A 19010-nucleotide genomic window follows, 5' to 3' on the forward strand; every position below is an offset into this window, starting at 1 on the left:
GAGGTTGGATGGATAACCTGGCTGAAGCACAACTGTGGGCTCCTGCTGTGCAAACTGTGTTGGGGCCAGAGCTTCTTTGGGGGAGCATGGAGGCTGCATTCCCTGAAGGGGAGGGGCACTGTAGCTTCCTGGGTAAGGTACTCCAACCCCATAACTCGTCTGGAAAGTGGCAGTGGGACTGGTTGGAGATTTGGGGGAAACAAACGGTACTCGAGACATATCCAGATGTTGAGCTTGACCGATGATGAGAGGAGTAGGTTTTAGAGGGTTGGGCACTGAGCTCTGAGATGTCCTTTCCTGAGGAACCCATATCTCTTCACTCACCATGGGGTCCCACTGGTACGGCGGTGGCCGTTTTACACCGAGGGCAGCCTCTGCCAGGGACACGGGCACGTGCCGTATTGATTTCTCCACTGGGCAGTGCTGAGAAAGGGCCTCATCCTCCGTGAAGGCGGAGTTGATATAATCCGCTCGGTCACGGGAATTGTCAGGCGGGCTCAGCAGGCTGTAGGATGACTGGGAGGCCAGAGGCGAAGTACTGACAGAGTGAGCCATGACAGAGCTGTGCTGGGAGGCACTCCCCGTGCTCAGATCAGGCCTCATGCCACCAATACTGGAAGTGCTGCTACTAGCATTGGCGCTAGCGATGCTGCCCACACCACCAGCGCTTGGGTTGCTGCCGCCACCACTGCCGCTGCTGCTGCTGCTGCACTGGCTGCAGGTGTACAAGGCGGTGGGTACTCTTTGCTGGTACTGCGCCGTCACGACGTTGCTCTTGGCTTTTGGAGGAAGTTGCAACGTGGCTCTCTGACCATTCCACCAGCTGAGCCATTTTCAAGGCTGCCTCTCTGCTGTTCCTCCGCAGAGTCGCGTGAATGATACTGCTGTCCAGCCTCTGCGTGATGCTTCTGCCCTGGGCCAGCTGGCTGGCAATGTCAGGGTAGGGCGGCGGGTCCCCGGGTTGGGATGGAGTAACGGGGGACTGTGAGTCGGTTCAGGGTGGCGCTGGTGCAGGGCTGCTGCATCTTCTTCTCAGCAGCGTGATACGCAAGGTGGCAGAGCTGCCGGGCCCCGGCAGGGTGTATGTGCTCTGGGCGCAGAGCATCCTGGTGCGGGGCCGGCACACCTCCTCCACGTTCCCGCTGCTGTCGAACGTGGTTATCCGCTCGTACCCCAGCGGTGTCTGGTAGTTGCCCTGGCAGGGTAGAGGGAGAACTCCCCCTTTTTCAGACAGAGGTCGAGGGGCGGCTGCGGGGGGCCGGGCGGTGGTGGCAGGGGCGGCAGGCGGCGCAGTGGGATGGTGCCAGGGTAGGGTGGCGGCGGGTTCATCTTGTTCAGCTGCAGCTCCGGAGTGGCCCCGAAGACGACGGCGTCTCCTTCCACCAGCTGTGGCGCTGGCCGCGGGGGCTTGGCCTTGGGCAGGGGCTCGTGCTCGCGGTCGCCGTGGTCCGCAGGTCGGCCAGGGTGATGGCGGGGGGCGCGGGGGCGGCGGGGCGAGCGCCGGGGGCACAGGGGCAGCGCGGCCCATGTCCCCTCCGGCGCCGGCCAGCGGCCCTGCCCCGGGCCCGGGAAGCGGCCCGGTGGGCCCGGGAACGGCCCCGCCCCTTCGCCCCCGCGCTTTCCGCCGGCGGATTGGTCAGCACATCCAGCTGCACGTTCTGATTGGCCAGCAGCGACTGGACCAGGCCGATGCTCTGGGTGGGCGACATGGCCTGTGCCGAGCTGTGGATGGGCGCGATGGGGATGTTGACGGTGCAGGGGCGGGCTGCTGGCAGGGGCGCCCGGCGCGCCCGGCACTGCAACGACACACACAGCCCGGTCACCCGCCGCACCGCGCCCCACACCCCCGCGGCCCGCGCCTGCCATGGTGGCAAGGCTGTGCTGTGGGGACACTTCCGCTTTACCTTTGACTTTTTACTTGCTACCTTTATGTACTTGCTGGAGCAACTCTGCTGCATTTGGAGGGACTGCTATCAGATCCCAAGTCAATGGATCAGGCCTTAGTTTGAACAAGAAAGCCAGCCTTATCTCCACTGATTCCCACCGCACAGTATCTATTCGTAATAGCTGGTGATCAACTTCAAAGCAACTTCTTGGGAGTGATGCTTCAGAGGTGAAGTTCAGAGCTTTCTGTCAGTCTACACTATGATTCCCACAGACTTTCAGAATCTGAATTACCACTGACTCATCATCTAATTTTAACTACTTTTGCCTAAATCAGTAACAGTTTTGCTGAATCAGGACCCACTAGTTTTCAAGGAGGGTCGTTTGATACTAAATACATCAACAAACATAGAAAGAATAATCCACTCAGAAACCCATGGCTGACCCTAGTCCTAGGCCCCTCTTCTCTGCCCCTAGCCCTAGGACCACTAAGACTGACTTCCTGGCTTCCTCTGGGGCTCCTGCTTCCTGATGGTGAGGCACAGAAAAGTCCCTGCTGGCCCAGGATGACTCCCTCTGGAGCCATTCAGGTGTCACTGTGCCACGCTGAACCGAGCTTCGGGAGGAAGGTGAAGTGACAGTCCTTAAGCCTGTCCTGATCCGACAACAGTTATGGGTTCTGACTTGGACATTTGTTGTCATGAAAACCAGACAGCAGTTACGAAAAGTATTATTGAGTATAGTGGGTGACAAAGCAACCAGTAACTCAAAAAGAAGGAAGCTAAAACAAAGAGAGAGAGGAATATGATAGAATGAAATAGAGACAAAATTTATAAAAGTTCTTGAAAGAAGATTTGTAAGGAAAGTATGTGAGGAAATAGGTGTGAAGCCAGAACAGAAATGTAAAGAGGAAGATGTGAGAAAATAGATGGGAAGCCAAGAAGATTCAAGAAGTGGGGGCTGTAGTCAGGGCAACTTCAGCACACACATTTGGACTGGCTGCAATCAGAAATGTGAAAAGAAGTGAATGTATATAGGAAAAGTTTTCCACATGTGGTGCTGGGAACAAAGGACAGGGAGGTAAGAAGATATGATGATGATGTTAAGCAGAAGCATGGAGCTATCTCAACTGTTTGCAATTCCTTTCGCAAAAAGTGGTGAGAGCGATTCCAACAGATGCTAGCACTGAACAGCTGGAGCATGGCAGGGAAATGAGGACACTGGAACCAAGTACAGGCACAGACGGAAAGATAAGAAGGAACAAAATATAATAATGAAGGGAAACACTAAATAGTATGTTAAACACCCTAATAATCTTGCAGCTGCTTTATTAGTTTTCCTGTCTAGAACATACAGAAAATGGCAAGTGAGTTGCATCAGCAGGTTTATGGGAGGAAAAGAGACTAGGCTCCAGGATCCTAGAGTCATATCCAGGATCACTTATGTGTGCCAAGCTGTGTGGAGACCTCCAATTTGCAAGACCAGATAAGGCAAGAGATCCATTAGTCAGGCCTCTTCCAGCTGCTGCTCAGTTCCTGATTCATTTCTAATTAAAATTCTAGTCATCTACCTATGCCCTATAATTACATTTTCAATAGCATTAGGCTTTTATCCGTATCAGTCTGAATGCAGTAGGTGTACAGCTAGGTCTATGGCTAATTTTTATGGTAGTTTCTGTTCATTCCTTTAGAAGAAGACTGACAGCTAAACCTAACTGACCCTAAGGCAGCGTGGCTGTGCGCCTGGCTGGCAGGCCATGCTTCCATCCTGATGCCTGCAGGTTAGCAATTTATCCACTACCAGCTTTGAGGTTTAATTGGTAGCTTGGCCTTGGAGCAACCCATAATGTTGCTGTCATGGGTATTAAGTGCCTTGTCAAACAAAACCTCATTTGTTGTGGTGTTGCTTAATCCCACAGTGTTTTAAATCCAATGGTTTTTGGTTTTTTTTTTCCATTTGTCCCAATTTTTTTTAATTGATTTGTTTACATAATCTGCAAGTTAAATCAATTCACTGTCCATCTGCCTTGCCAAATCTTTACTGACTACATTAAGAGTACCTCACTATGACATTCTATTTCCCAAGAGCAGCTTTGTACTAGGGTTTTGGTTTTTATTTTTTTTTTTAATCTAACATGTAATCATTATTTACACTGCAATATTTTTTTCCCATTAGCATATGGCACTTTTTTTCCTTTATATGCAGGCTTTTAAGAAAGGCTATCCCCAAAAATGTTTTTGGAAGACTCAGGCAGCCTCCATTTGTTAAGTCACAATCAATTTTCAGAAATAAAAAAGAAGTAGAAAGAAAAAAGTGGACAAGAAGAGGAAGGCTGTTACGGAGGACAGGGTAGCATGATTCTCTTACCAGCCTTCTCAAAGGGCTGTAACAAATTTTCACTAAACAATTTTCCTATATTTATGTGGTGTTCACCAACCTGCAATTCTGAGTACCATTTCATCTCTTTTAATAATATAAAAGGAATTGATATTGCAGATCTAATCCAATTTCAGGAAGGGATATGAAAACTTGGTATTAACTTTTTTTTTCCTATTTAATTTTGTATTACTTTCTGAAACCTGTCACCTGGCAACAGTAATCCCTCACTGCTGTGAAAATTCTGAAAACACATTTATTTATCTTCTTTCCTATTATTTGTTGATTTTATGGCATGATTATTTTTTTTATCGGAGTAGCTTCCTGAGTACTTCCAGTCCTTTTCCCTGCCACATTCACTTCTCTTGCACCCAAGCCTTCCCTGCACTGCTTGAGTCTTCTGCTACCCTTACATCCCCAGTGAAATGAGAAATTCTTCCTGATCCCCCTTGTTTATAGACTACTTCACTATTTTAGCCTCTCTGTAAGACTTGGTATTGATAAAGATCCAAATGGGTACCTATCACTTCTCAAAGGGTGACTGAGTTTTATGGGAACCTGCCCTCCAAGCCAAGCCCCTATCAGCAGGCTGTACTTTGCTGCCATCAGGTCACAGGAACAACCCTTTTGGCTTCCCAACATGTTACAGTTCTGTCCTACAAAGATGCAGAATGCAAGGAGAATTCTTATGGAATAATGGTCTCTAGAGAATTCTTAGTGAACTAAATAGAAAATGATTATTTTTCCAATGAACTTGAAACTCAGCAGCTCCATACGGATTGCATTTTCCACATGTTTTAGAAAACAATGTCCATAATACGTATTAGCCTTATTCTAATTCAGTGTTACAGCACCACCCCTACCCCCCCATCAGACTAAGGGATTTTGATTTTTGTGTTTACCAGAGGAGACTAGTGACACAAGTGATATGCCTTCCATCTAGCTTAACCCATAATATGGTAGACCTCCAGCTCCTCCTTACCTGGTAAATCATCTTCATCTTCACTGAAAACATTTGGATTAAAGACAGGCAGGTTAATGTAGTCCATTGAAATCTTGCGCACTTCTGGGAGATATATTGTCATCTGTCTGGGCTGCAGATGCAGCAACTGGTTTTATATATTACTGGAGAGACAGCGTAACAAGAATAAATAAATAAATCTGTTACACAAAGAACATCTAAAGCTAAGAAAGAATCAATTCAAAGCAGACAGAAGGGCTATGACTATTGTTATTTACTCTATTAATGAACAAATGCAAGTATGGGCCACTCGTAGCGGAATCACTATGTAACACTGCATAAACACAGTCAAAAGATATTGTTTACTCTTCAGCTATTTCTCTTTAAACAAGAAGCAAACATCTTTGTAGTTAAACAATATGTAAAAATAATGAATTATGTAACTTGTATTCACATTTATTTTTATGGAAGGAAGATAATTTTTCCATTCTACTTTTGGAACTCTTCACCAAAGGATGTTACTGAATTATATGAGTTTAGGGGAAACTGGAAAGCTCTTAGGAAGGAAATCTATTGAGGGGTACTACATACAAAAGGAATTCCTCCTGGGTCAGGAACTCCCTGGGACCCAAATCACTGGAACAGGGAGAACATTTGAAGGAAGTATCACTATATCACTTACTCTAACCTTACATCTTATCTACTATCTGTCACTGAATGAGAAAATTAGAATGACCTCTCTTCTAAGTCAGTAGGACATTCTTACATGATCTTTTGACAATCATTGCAAACGCAGATGTCAAACAAGTCATATATTACTCGGAAAAAAACCCCAACAAGTGGCTGGAACAAACTTGAGAGTTTCCATAAACACTTCATTTAAGTAGAAGGTGCCACTTGCCCTTTAATGGTAGCACTGGTTGTCCCAGGATGACAAAGATCCTGAGAGGACAACCTCTGCCTGGAGGCTGGGCCAGAGAAAGTCCTCTTCCCAGCAGTTAGGAGTCCATGTCTTGTCTCATAGTAGTCAATATAGCCACAAAGATATCCAGGGCATCATTATGTAGTCCTGATCTACCTATATAATGCAACCCAGGAAAAAATAAGTTTTTCTGAAGAGCTCATAGAACTCCTATACTCTGCATTAATATTTCAGTTCAGAGCTCACTTCTGCTCTTTACTCGGCCTTCTTCCTTCAACAGGACTATCAAGGTAGAATTGGCCTACCCAGAAAAAAGTAAGGAGCATAGACAACTACTGCGTTTGATGACGGCTACCCATTTAGTGATGCTCCAGCAAGAGAACCTTATGATAAGGCTATGCACTGACTTGAAGAATCTTGAGCATGATGCTATAATAACTTTTAAACATTACTCTGGTATAATTAGTAGCCAAGTGACTATAAAAATCTGACTTTAAAAATTTCTATTGCAGTAGCTTAAAACCTGTGATTTTTTATTATAGTCTTCTTGCAAAAATGTTCTTTATTTGTTTGGGTTTTTGTTCAAATAAACTGTAAAAATAAAGGTCTTGACTGTTGATTAATATTTTTATTACAACTAAGACTTAATATTTTATTGATCACCTCATTGTTGTATGTATAAGATTTTAATCTCTTTTAGTTACAGTGGATTTTGTAAAATCTAATTGCTAACTGCCCCGTGAAAATAAATGCTTTGTTAAAGCAAGCCTTCTGATCACCTTAAAAAGAATCACATGGCATAAGTTTGTTGCTTGAGTAGAAGGAGTTTGACATGCAAAAAATCAATAGAGTTTACTTTTACCTGCACCAAGGTTAGTTGGTAGCGAAGCAGCCAAACCACAATTTTAAATTTGGTTCCCCAGATATTAGATGTGACCTGAGCAAGGTAGTTGTGCTGCAAAGCAAAACAAAATTCATTTTTCACCTAATAAAATCTGTATCAAACTCTAAATAAAAAAACTGCAGCAGCAATCAGGCTATTGCAAGTGATAATTTCAGCTCCTCTTGGTTTTATTTTATTGAAACAACCTAATGTGCTTACACAGCAACTGTTATACCCAGTCATTAAGAAGTCTCATTTTGATATCTGAACACCATCAGATATTGTGTACACAACAGCCACACTGGCTGATAAAGGCTGTTGAAAGAACTGAACAACATGATGGCCACTTATGTGATGTAATGTGTGAACAGGTCTGTTTTCAGGCACTTGCTTCTCCTGCACAAGAAGAGCGTGGCTGTTCTGTAAATATACTCTGTCCCTTTGGCTTCTATGCTTATGAATCACTTTATAGAACAATAAAATAAGACAAGAAATTAATTACTAAGAAAGACAAACACATTTTTCCTGGCGTTTCTAAAGCAGCTTCCTGAAACATTGCTTCCATTGGTGATCAAATTATGGGTCTTAAAAGACCAAGAGATTTTCTCAAAGGCCAAGAGTTACACTGTCAATAGGAGTTAGATCGTGCCAAGAGCAGGATCTAAGCCTCTGTCTCCTGCTGTATGCAAAGGACTTTTGGTCCTAGCCTACCACTGCTGTGTAACTGATCTAGACTGTTTCAATAGAAAGGAAGAAGTGGAAACGATAGAGCAGAAAAAAACCCAACTGAAATGAAACAAAACAAAATGAAAAGAACGCTGCTGGTATTAATATGTAACCCAGACAGTTCTACAGCCTGCTAAGTTTCATTTACCCACAGGACATGAAACACAACAAAGAGCACAAAGTACTAATTCCTTGCCTTCCTTCCAGTTAAGGCTGTTACATGTTAATTATCAAACAGAGAACATGTGGCCCTCTGAAGCAAGCATTGCTTATCTCTGCAATCCCTAGCGAAGCAGAGAACTGTGGTAGCATTAAAGACAGCTCTGAGAAACTGATGAAGCCTTTTTACACACACTTTCAAACAGCCACCTAGAATAAACCTCTCACATGGATTCACATTGACAGAAGTCAATGTAGCAGGAATTACCAAGACAACACCTGATACTTCCATTGACTCTTTCAAACACTAATATTGAAACTGGAAGATGCAATTCTCTAATTGCTCATCTAGCTGCTGTAATTAGATGAAAATTTTTCATTGGTGATCATTGGATCTATATCACAACATGCTGCCTCTGAAAGAAGATGCATTTGGACTCAGGTCTGACAACAATGTGCACAATACCTGAGTAATATCTTCTAAAGGAAACTCTCTTCGGTTTAGGCTTGGTGAACCAATAGAAGGTTTCCTTATTGGCAGCCTTGGTGATCTTGATATCTCCTGCGCAGCTCGTGACATCTTTGGAGATTTGCGAGCTTCTATGTTGATTCTGCAGATAAAGCAATAATTGGAATCATCAACAGGCATGCAAAAATGCACAAAGTTCATGTCTTTGAATGTAAAGTTATAATGAAGACAACTGGTATAGTGTCTTCTAAGTGACTAATGGAGACTGTAGAGTTTGCAGGACGGAGAGGTACAGGCCAAATTTAAAGATACGTAAGAACTGATACGCTTGCAGTAACTCTGACCAAATACTTTCTGATTCATTTAACAAAGCTTACAGCAGTTCGGTCAGGTATAATATTTCCTCTACTAATCCACAAAAAGGTATAGGGCTGAGTTATTTCAGCTATGAAGATTTTGAGCAATGTTTCAAGAAATGAAAACATGACACCTGAACTGGCAGATCTTCACATCGCTACACCAAACCAAGGCTCCACAAACTTCGTCAGTGACCTTACTCTAAGCCAAAAGTTATTCCTACCTCCCACTATACAAGGTGGGTCATGAATAAGAGATTAAGCACCTGAAACAGCTGACTGGTAGTAAAAATAGCGAACGAAAGTTAGATTTCAAAAGTACACTCTTAGAAAATCAAGGATGCAATATAGTTGTTTTTCCTGAGCCATTTCAGTTTTAGGCTTAGGAATTGATGGTGCTTTTGTCAAGTACTACTACTACTAAACTAAGACTTTGGTATGTTCATACATAAAGGGATGCATTTGCTTTGCCTCATACTAGGACAAGCTCATAATGTAAGGTCTTTGGAAAAGTGTCAGTTGCAGCTAGAAGGCATCAGGGCTGCAATCCCATAACACGAAGCTGGCAGATAAGTATCAGTGAGAAGCACCACAGACATCAGTGAGGCTCTGTGCTGGTGGAGGGTTCTGTCTATGCACATAATAAAGAACCAGCAGGAAAAGAACCAGATGAATCAACAGCCTAGAAGCTTGTTTTGCTTGTTGTTACAGAACCTTGTCAACCCGGTGTTTAGGAGGATCTGGTGCGGAGGGTCGCTTGCAAGGTCACCACAGCAGCAGTGTCATCTATGCCAGGATCTATGCTACCTATGCATAGATCTGAATTTCAAAATACCCCATAGGAAACGAAGGGTTTACCTAAACTAAGCACTGAGGAGGTAAAAACACAGACTGTTTGAAGGACAAAATACATTCCATGGCAGCAAAAGCTCACAAGTGGCAGAGGCAGAGGTGGGAGAGTTTATAAAATCTTTCTTTAAGACTGTCTGGGGAGAAGTCGTGCCCTATTGTTTCCCACTACCTTCTGCCCCAGAACCTTCCCCACAGACCACCTCAACACCAATCTCTTGAGATCACCCCAGAACAGCCCACCGCAGAGAACCTCACTCCTTCAGAGGACTTCTATCTGCCCGAAGGAGTTTGCTTGTAACTTTATGAGGTGTCAAGACAGTGTTTAAAAAAAGAAAAAAAAAAGAAAGAAAAAAAGAAAAAAGGAAGGAAGAAAACCAGCGGAAAAAGAAGAAGAAACATCCAAGGAATTATTACCTGGGGAGTTTGGGTGATTTGCTAGCTCGACTGATTTTGGGAGATTTCTTTGCTGCCCAGTCATCACTCAGTTCGATATCGCTGGAGTCAGAGCAGTTGCAGCTGTCAATCACAGTGGAAATCAAGCTGTTTCCATAGATTTCATCTATCAAGACAGGCCCCAGAAAACGTAAGTGGTGCTTCAGAAAACTGCGATCAATTGCAACCATCAGTCACCAGAAGCATAAATCCAATCCACAGGCAGCAGTTGAGATAAAACCATGCAGAGAAAAATTAACCGTTCTTCACCCTGCCTAGTATAAACTCCAAATTTCCAATGACCTGAACCTAAGTGAACATGATTCAGAGGGGTGAATATCAACTCAAAACTGATATTAAAGAGTATTTTCTGCTGATTATCAATCTGTTCCCCACTATTCAAAAGAAGTTCCCGTTTGTAAAACAGAAGATACAAAGGTATAATTTCAGAGGCTTGAGCCTAGGACATGCTGAAGATTTTCTTTAACTATTGAGGATTTAATATCTGAGTATTTCTAAATCATTTTTTTATACAGAGCAACAATTCAATTGTACCTGCTTTTCCATCTGTTTTAGGATCCATGATGACAAACTCCGGCCGCAACTTGCTAATGCGACGTCCCTTCAGTATAGGCACCAGTCCCCCAAGGTATTCCAGGTACAGAGTATAACATGGACCACCAACCTCTGGGTCATCTTCTGTCCGCTTCATCGTGCAGTGAAGTCGTTCATTACCAGCTGTTGGGTAGCTGACAAAATCTCTCATGTTGTTTGGGTCTGGGATAGGAGGCTTGATTAAATGAAGCAAGGAAAGAGAAAGTTTCCTATAGGTTATTGTGGGTTTTTTTTCCTGTGGTGACTTAATCCCAACACAACTAACTGAATATGAACCCATCTCTAACTTGGCAGTTCAAGATTAGTACAGGTTACTGCGTGAGTTATGCAGGACCCACATGCAAGACAGAGCGGCTGTGTATTATTTAATTAGGTCAAAAGCAGCTGTACACAGAAAACTGAAACTAGTCACATGAAAAAGGAAGGTTGGATGTGTGATTAGATCACTGAATTAGACAACAACCTGACTTCAAGCCCTGGCTCTACCACAAACTTCTCTTTTTTAACTTGGGTAAAGTTAAAGCCTAAGTCTCAGAACATCTTGTCTCTCGGTAGCCCTCCAAGTGAACTTGGCCACTCAGGTTCCCATTCCTGGTTAGCATCAGTACATACTATGCCACTATGCTACAATGCTGTCAGCTCTGGAAGAAGCTTGTACTTCTTATATCACTTCCAAGCACATGACCCATCTTTGCTGAGGGCCTATTTGTGTGCAACGTGAAGAAATACGAACACAAAGCTCAGGGCAGGTTACTTTGCCCCGCTTGCCAGCACACTATATTAATCCATGAAAAGCTCAGTCCTAAAGCAGTTGGACTGCTTTTGTCTACAACAATAGAGCTTGTATGACACACATACTATTAATGTGTATAAGTCAACACAGTTTCTTTCAAAATGAAAGTACAGGGAAAAAAAGTGGGGGAAAAAAGAAGCCTCCTTAACCTGCTGAGATGGATACAGGCTGAGGAGTGATCTGTGATGTAGTGCTCAAGCTGGAGGGGGAAGAGGAATGTGTGCAGGGAAGATGGTGCCTTTTCAGGCACTGGAGGCACGGCTGACAATGTAAGTGGGAGTATGTGCCTGGGGGAAAGCCAGGGTAAAGTAGACCAGTGCTGAGGAGGCTCCAGAAAGACCCATGAAACAGCAGTGAGGGGCATGTGGCTTCTGGGAATCCTGCTTCAGCCTCTCGGCTACGCAGCCCCCCTCCTGGAGCTGACAGAAGGGTTGTTGGCAAGTACATTCTCCTGTACTGCCTCTGCCCCTCTGAGCTCTGTCATGGCTCCCAGACTTGCTACAGCCAACAGCTGCCTCCATCCCATCCCATCCCATCCTGTCCCGTTCTGTCTCCTCCCCGACACCCAAGCAAGCATCACTGAAGCTCTAGAGAGCTGTCGGGGTGGTTCTGAGACAACATGGAAAGCCTTCTGGGGAGAAGTAGGCATGCTAGAAAGAACTGAGAACCACTGGTGTGTTAAATGCTCTGCATTTGATTTGAAGATTGAGGAGTTACGGTTACAGCAAGGCATTTATTCTTCTCTGGCAAATGAAACGTTTCACAGTTGCACAAATTGCCCTCATTAGCAGTACCCAAATGGAACTGTGCTGAATCATTATTTTACAGGCATAATTTATTCTCATTTAAGCTGGGCCAACTCCACTGATTTTAAATTAGTTATTCTAGCTTTGCATTGTTTTAACAAGGATCTGAAACTGGCTCAAGAGAATGCTGTAACACATACACAGAAAATACCTAACACAAAAATATATGTTTTAATGTAGGGCATTTACCAGCTAATGCTCTGGTTTATAGGCTGTGATAAAGAGTTCAGAAATCCTGAGCTATGACTGCAGGCAAAACCCATGAAACAAAGGGGCTGAGCAGATGGCTCTGCTCGTGGTGCAGGAAAAGGCATAATATCCAGTTGATTTTCCACAACATAGTTGGAACAGTAAAGTTAGCAGAACTCACTGTCAGCAGAAATGTCTGGGCAGCCACAGGTCTTAAAGTGTAACTTTCCTGGCAATATAAGGACTCATGTAACAAGTAGGAAGGCAACAGTTTTAAGACTGTGAATCTCTCTTACGACTGTGACACAGTATTACCATCAGTGTGAGCTGCTTCAGAAGTCTTCCTGAGTCACCAGCATATTTTACTCTTGGGATGTCCTTGGACAGGCCAACCCCATGGAATAAAGCAGATCAGCATGTGTGAGCCTTCTGTTGAGATTTTAATAGGCACCAAATGGATCAGTGGGCTCTTGAAGAGGACAGGAATGACCCTTAATAAAGCTTTTAAAATGATAATTATGATAATTATAGTATCTTATAATTTAGCCATTGCCACTTAAAAGCACCATGGGAGGGAAATCAAGCAATCCTTTCCCCTTCCTTACACACACACACACACACTTTTCTTTCCTTTTACCTTGATTGTTGGTATAAAGGCAGTGGTGAGGTATGAGCAGAGCCGAGGGGGCAGGGTCAGTTTGCTGATATCCTTGTCATCCCGCAGGCAGCTCGCGATGGTCTGCTGGCACAGCAGCTGCAGGCTGGAGACCCTGTGCTCCACTCTGACAACGTACAATGCAGGCCCGGAAGCCATCAGCAGGCGTGAATCCCTGTGACCCCAACAGATGGAGATGATGGGCCGCTGCGTGGAGAGGAAAGGATACCACTTTAAAAGAGTCTGTACTTGCTCTGAGATAGTTGCACTGCAAGTGGTCACATGAATTAAAGCACCAGTCACGTTACCCCAAGGCTTCCAGACACTTAAAAGTGCATACAATTGCTCACAAAAAGGGAGAAGGATGTGAACATCTGAAATTATCCGCATCAGCAGTTGATGTTTATACAGGGCTTTTTACTCATGAGGCTTAAAGCCCTTCACACAAGGAATTGTCTATAAAATTCATTGCCCAGAGAAGCTGTGGCTGCCCAATCCCTGGCAGTGTTCAAGGCCAGGCTGGGTGGAGCTTTGAGTAACCTGGTCTAGTGGAAGGTGTCCCTGCCCATGGCAGAAGGGTTGGGACTAGATGATCTTTAGGGTCCCTTTCAACCTAACCACTCTTATGATTCTATGGTAAGTGACTTTAAAGTCACACAATGTTAAAAAGCAGGAGCTTTTGATGCCCTATCCAGGTGTTTTTTTCAGTCATCTAATAAATCCTCATCCATTGGTAATGGCTCACATTTTACAACTGAAAAGTTAAATTATAGGCCCAGAGACACTTAGTAAACTACTGGACAAAACACAGTCAGCTTTCTTGTCTTACACTGTGTCTTCTGCTGCACAGTACCTCTTCTGAACTATTCCCAGATGAAGTGAACTGTGAAAAAGCACTAGGAACAAAACACAGAATGACCTTTTGTCTTGTGCTTGCTATACTCAGAAATGTCTAAATTCATGACGGTAAAACCAGAGTCAGGGGCGACTGGTACGAAGCGTCAGATCATGGAGCAGAATTAACAATAAACAACTCAAACGCTGCTTTGGACATTACTCCCTGCTGCATGAACATTAAGAGTTCATGTGAGGATACTAAGTTGTGCTTGCAAGGAGCTCTTTAACCTCTCCTACTAAACCCCATCTTTTTCATGTAAAGCACCAGTCTGTTGTGACCTCTTACAGCCCTATCACTATTACTTTTGCCCTTCATGAGTGTTAGCTGCATTCACCTGTCACCTCTTGCTTTCTGTTCCAAAGCATCTGTATTTGCATATATACACACATACTGGATGGAATTTCAATCCCGCAGCTGCTATCTCTAAACAAATAAACACCACAGAGTAAAGAAGAAACCCCTCGTGCCATGAAGAATACTGTGCAGCAGGCTCTGATCAGTGAACTACAAAAGGTTTCCTCTTTCCTGTGGAGGGCTCCCTCCTTTTCCCAAACCATGACACTAAAAAGTTTAAGCAAACGTGGTTTTAATCTAAATTACGAACTGTATTTACTGAAAGGTCAAGGTCTTTTTGGAATATCTTTGCTCTTCACAAGATGCACAAACCAAGAATTAACTATACAGAAGACAAAGGTCAAGGCACCACCAAGAGTAACTTTTATCCACTCCTCTCTAATAATATGGTACCCAGATAGCTGGGTTAGATCAGCCTAGAAGTTATAAATCTAGTCTGGCAAAGAAAGCTTTCCCCTCAGTTACAAATTCGAGATGCTTAAAGGTGAGAAACTGGGACAAAATGCTTTTATGTGAATGATATAAAGCAAAATGCAGCTGCACAGTACTATATCGATCAAGTATATCATCAAGATACAGGGTTGGGCGAATTAACTTTTTCAGAGAAAAGACCTTCCTTCCTATGTCATTTTATCCTAGATTTATATTTCAAGGAAAACACTGGTTTTAAAGTGGGAGGAATGAAGCAGCTTCATTTTCATTCCATCTAGGCAACAGCACACACACACACACTTCCACGGAGGCACAAACCTTCAGGCTGACTGATACGCAAATAGAAAGCAGCAACGTGTGAACCGTGTGATTTTCACAGTAATTGCTAAAGGCATTCTGTAGTCGAGAACTTCAAAGGAGTTGAGAAATCCTTTGTGTACCATCAGTAATTATTACACGGCTTGTCATAACCACTATCTGTGGGACAGGGCCTTAAATCTGATGAGATCACACATAAAGGATACCTTGCTGATTAGTATTTTCATGATTTGAGAGTTTGGCTCAGCCCTCATACTGTTGGGCAGTAATGAGACAGATCAAGCTTGCAAAATAAATGCAATTGAAAAGGCACTGACACAACTTAGGTTCCTGCCATAGCTAGTATATGGCAGCCTGAGAAAGGCACTAGTAGAAGTGACCCTGATTTCCCCAACTGCTGAATTCTGCACAGGCAGAACTATCTACCTGATCATTACCATGGGATCCAAACTGCATCCTTCTGTTCACCTTGCATCAACAAAAGCTTACCTATAAATACAGTGAAAGAACAAACAAGGATGTGACTTCGCACACAAGTCTTTAATCACTGGATAGAGTTTGATGCCAGAAGGGAAGTCTAATATCCCAGTTAGCACAATCCAATACAGCACACCCAGAGAGCCCTACCATGAAGTCTAGTACTGCAGCTACTATAACCCAATATATCACACCTATCACAGATAGGCCTCTCTTCATCCAAATAGAGCCAAATGAAACCACTTCTCTCCTCAGGTTACTGCTGCATGCAGAGAACAGCAGAGATGCAGATACTACCAGTGCAAGAACATTTGCAATCTTAGACATATTCCCAAGGAACAGGTTTTGCAGAAGCTTTGAAACACTGGGAAGGACCTCTGGCAACACAGCACTATGAAGCTCAGGAAGAGTAGAAAGTTACAAGTTGGAAGCCATTGCCTCACTGCATGATTTCACCACAGGCAACCATAGTTCAGCCATCTTCTAAGCCTCTGAATATCTGATTCCCTTATGCTCTGTTTACAGGTTTTTATGTAAACAATATGTCAGTGGGTGCATGTTTAGATATACACACACACACACACAATACCTACAAGAGTTGTACTGTTTGTAAATCAAGGCATTTCTACTCTTTAGTCTTCCTACACACCTCACATGTTTTAATCTTAATATTTTCAACCTCATCAAAGAGCACTTGTACCATCCTGGTTTGTCTTTGTTTACCGATTCACCAGGCATGCTTTGCCTTCCTTTTCTACGTAATGGTCAGACCCACAGTACTTCTCAAGCCTAACATCCAGCAACATTTCATTTATGGTGAAGGGCTAAGATTTAAGATGAGGTTCAGGGAAAATTAGTCTGTCATTACAGGCTTGGAGAAAGAAAAGATCACCCAAATGCCAGATCTGACCTGACCTTTAAATGTACTGCTCAAATAATATTTTTCAATAACTATGCTTCCCACTCTTTCCCTTGACAGACAGGGATATGAATCAATTACTGCAGCAAGTCAGTTATGAGCTGGCCACAGCTTTCCTTCCAGAGTCTGCTGAGAAAAAACAACTGAATTCCAACATCCAGCACAAAACATCCATTTATTTGCACTGTTTTAGCAAAAAAAAAAAAAAGGAAGGAAAAAAGTTGTTGATACCCACATTGCACCTGTTAGAAAATGAACAAGCAGATTCTAGCACAGAAAATTTTCCTTTCCATGTTTGCACACTTTCATTTTTCTGCTAGGAACAAGGAAATGCAGCTACAAATATAATGTCTAATGAGAATTTCTGATCTCACTTTGCATATAAATATCCTGTCAGATTTTGAAAAATCTCAGCACAAAATGTAAACACCTGAATTCCAGGGTTCAAATACAAACATATCAAGAAAAAAACATGGAAAAACCCTGGAAATTCTACAGATAGATAGGATTCAGCTCTATTACAATTATATATTAGAAATAATTAGCTGAAGAACAATAAAATGACATACTGTATCAGGAGAAACACTGACTGAAAACCCATCTCAAAAAGTGGCCAAAAAGCAGTCTTTTGACTGCTTTGACAAATGTCTTTTGACATTTTTTCAGAGTGGGCTTGAAAGTCAGCTACATCTGTTCAAATCTGTACCCCTAGCTGGGACATCAACTCCCCTTAGAAAAGCACATGGGAATGGATATTCCTGCTCAAAGCTCTGTGGTTGCTTCTCGTAAGTCACTCATCTGTCTCTCTTCAGGAGAGAACACAATTTATATGGCTTTCATCACTTGTATGCAGTTCAGTCAATGAAAACACTGTTCAAGCTGATTCTTGCTGCCTGCCTTGAGCTCAGAAATCCTGAGCACTAATCCTTATCTTCTGGCACTGGGAGTCCCACCGGTAATGAAAGAAAAATGGTATCCCAGGGCAGACAGCCCAGCAACAAGAGGTATTTTTCTCAGGAGAAAGAACCCAACTGCAAAACAGTATCTAGTGAATGGTATGTGTAAGTGAAACTCTGATGTCTGCTGCCTGCTCACTCTCACTTCAGACTGCTGATGTGGAGACGCACATTCTTCCCTCTCCTTCTCGCAGAGAGAAGCTGGAAGGTACAATAGCTGCAGTGCCCACCCAGCTCTTGTGAACTGTGTGTGCACATCTCTGCACTGCCACAGCACTCGTGGCTGGCTGCTGGAAAGCAACGTAACTTCTTCATTCTACTGTTCCCCACATTAACAGTGGGAATAACATTAACTAGTAAGGACTGATGGTGCTAAAAGCAATGAAGACTATGATGTGGTCAGAAATTACACTGCTGTGGCCTTGTTCAATTTCTCATGCAGATGTTTCTTATATCGTCTGTTTCTACAGGTTTTGTTGGTTTTTTTGGAGGTTTTCTTTTTTTAAGATTGTAATACAACAATGAGATTCTATTGTAGCAAAATGAGTCTTTGCTTAGACAAATGTCTCCATTTTCTTTCCAGTCCTCATCACAATCCACTTCTGCAGCAGTCAGAGATGACCTCATGGCCTATATGGAAAATATCATAGTCCTTATTGATATCCCAAAGTATGTTTCACCACCTAGTTCTAAACAGTTGCTCTTGTTCCTGTAAGAAAATAAACTCTTCTTGAAGCTTTATTGTCATCCAGTAACAACTAAATAGGATTAACTTCAGGTGATATAAATGCAAGGCAATGTTAATTCAGAAGCAACAAACCTGAAGATTCTATGTGAAATAAATGAAGAGAAAATAAGCAAGGTGAGCCCAGCTGGTTAACATAAAAGACAGCCTCTTATCTCAAAGCTTTTTGATCTGAGTTTAACCTGAAATTGCATCCTCCTTCTCAGCCTTAATAAAACAGCTTTTACACAACTACCAGATTTCTGCAGGATCACATCATTTCAAATCTATCCATTCAGATGCTGGCAGATTTCTAGCAGAGAAGCAGCCGTGAAATGCTGTGAAGGCTGCTGCTGAGAACAGCAGGTTTAGAGCAGGAGGGTCTTCTCAAAGACTCCCGGAAACCTCTCCTGTAAAGATTTAGTGTTTGGTACACCACTTTGAATTAGGGTTTAAAAATACTACACTGATGAAAATGCAATTACAATTTTTCTGCATCTAATCCTGTTGCTTATACAACTGATTCTGGAACATGCCATGCTCAGTTAGCTCTAATTCATCGCACTTGAGGTTTAATATGTTCTTACATCAGTTACATAGTGGTATAAAATCATAAGCTAATGTCAATTTTACTGTAGAATTATAGGTGTACAGATGAGATCAGCATCAGGGTTTCTAAATCCATGCTCTTGTTCCCCTGGTCCTCTCTGGGACATACAAAAAAGGAAATTATAAAAAGTGAAGAAGGAATCAAAATATAAGCTACAACTTTGAACCATTAGATAAAAAAATTTCCCAGGTTTGTTAAAGCTGGCAGTTAAGTAATTTTGAAGTGATCCTGCAGAAGACTCCTC

The 19010-nt window shown here is 43.0% G+C and overlaps 1 protein-coding gene across 1 annotated transcript in view; it reads right to left on the reverse strand.

The window, feature by feature from the left end:
- The window catches only part of TULP4 (TUB like protein 4), a 138010-nt gene that overhangs the window by 9852 nt on the left and 109148 nt on the right, over window positions 1-19010 (reverse strand). Inside the window, 18 exon segments of the mRNA XM_030498860.1 lie at window positions 3-813; window positions 815-958; window positions 960-1039; window positions 1042-1195; window positions 1198-1451; window positions 1454-1478; window positions 1481-1555; window positions 1558-1614; window positions 1617-1760; window positions 1762-1796; window positions 5243-5371; window positions 5374-5385; window positions 7006-7044; window positions 7047-7098; window positions 8378-8522; window positions 10003-10147; window positions 10576-10810; window positions 13061-13285. Coding sequence (XP_030354720.1) covers window positions 3-813; window positions 815-958; window positions 960-1039; window positions 1042-1195; window positions 1198-1451; window positions 1454-1478; window positions 1481-1555; window positions 1558-1614; window positions 1617-1760; window positions 1762-1796; window positions 5243-5371; window positions 5374-5385; window positions 7006-7044; window positions 7047-7098; window positions 8378-8522; window positions 10003-10147; window positions 10576-10810; window positions 13061-13285 — 2761 coding nt within the window.

Source organism: Strigops habroptila, chromosome 10, assembly GCF_004027225.2.
Source record: "Strigops habroptila isolate Jane chromosome 10, bStrHab1.2.pri, whole genome shotgun sequence".
Lineage (NCBI taxonomy): Eukaryota > Metazoa > Chordata > Aves > Psittaciformes > Psittacidae > Strigops > Strigops habroptila.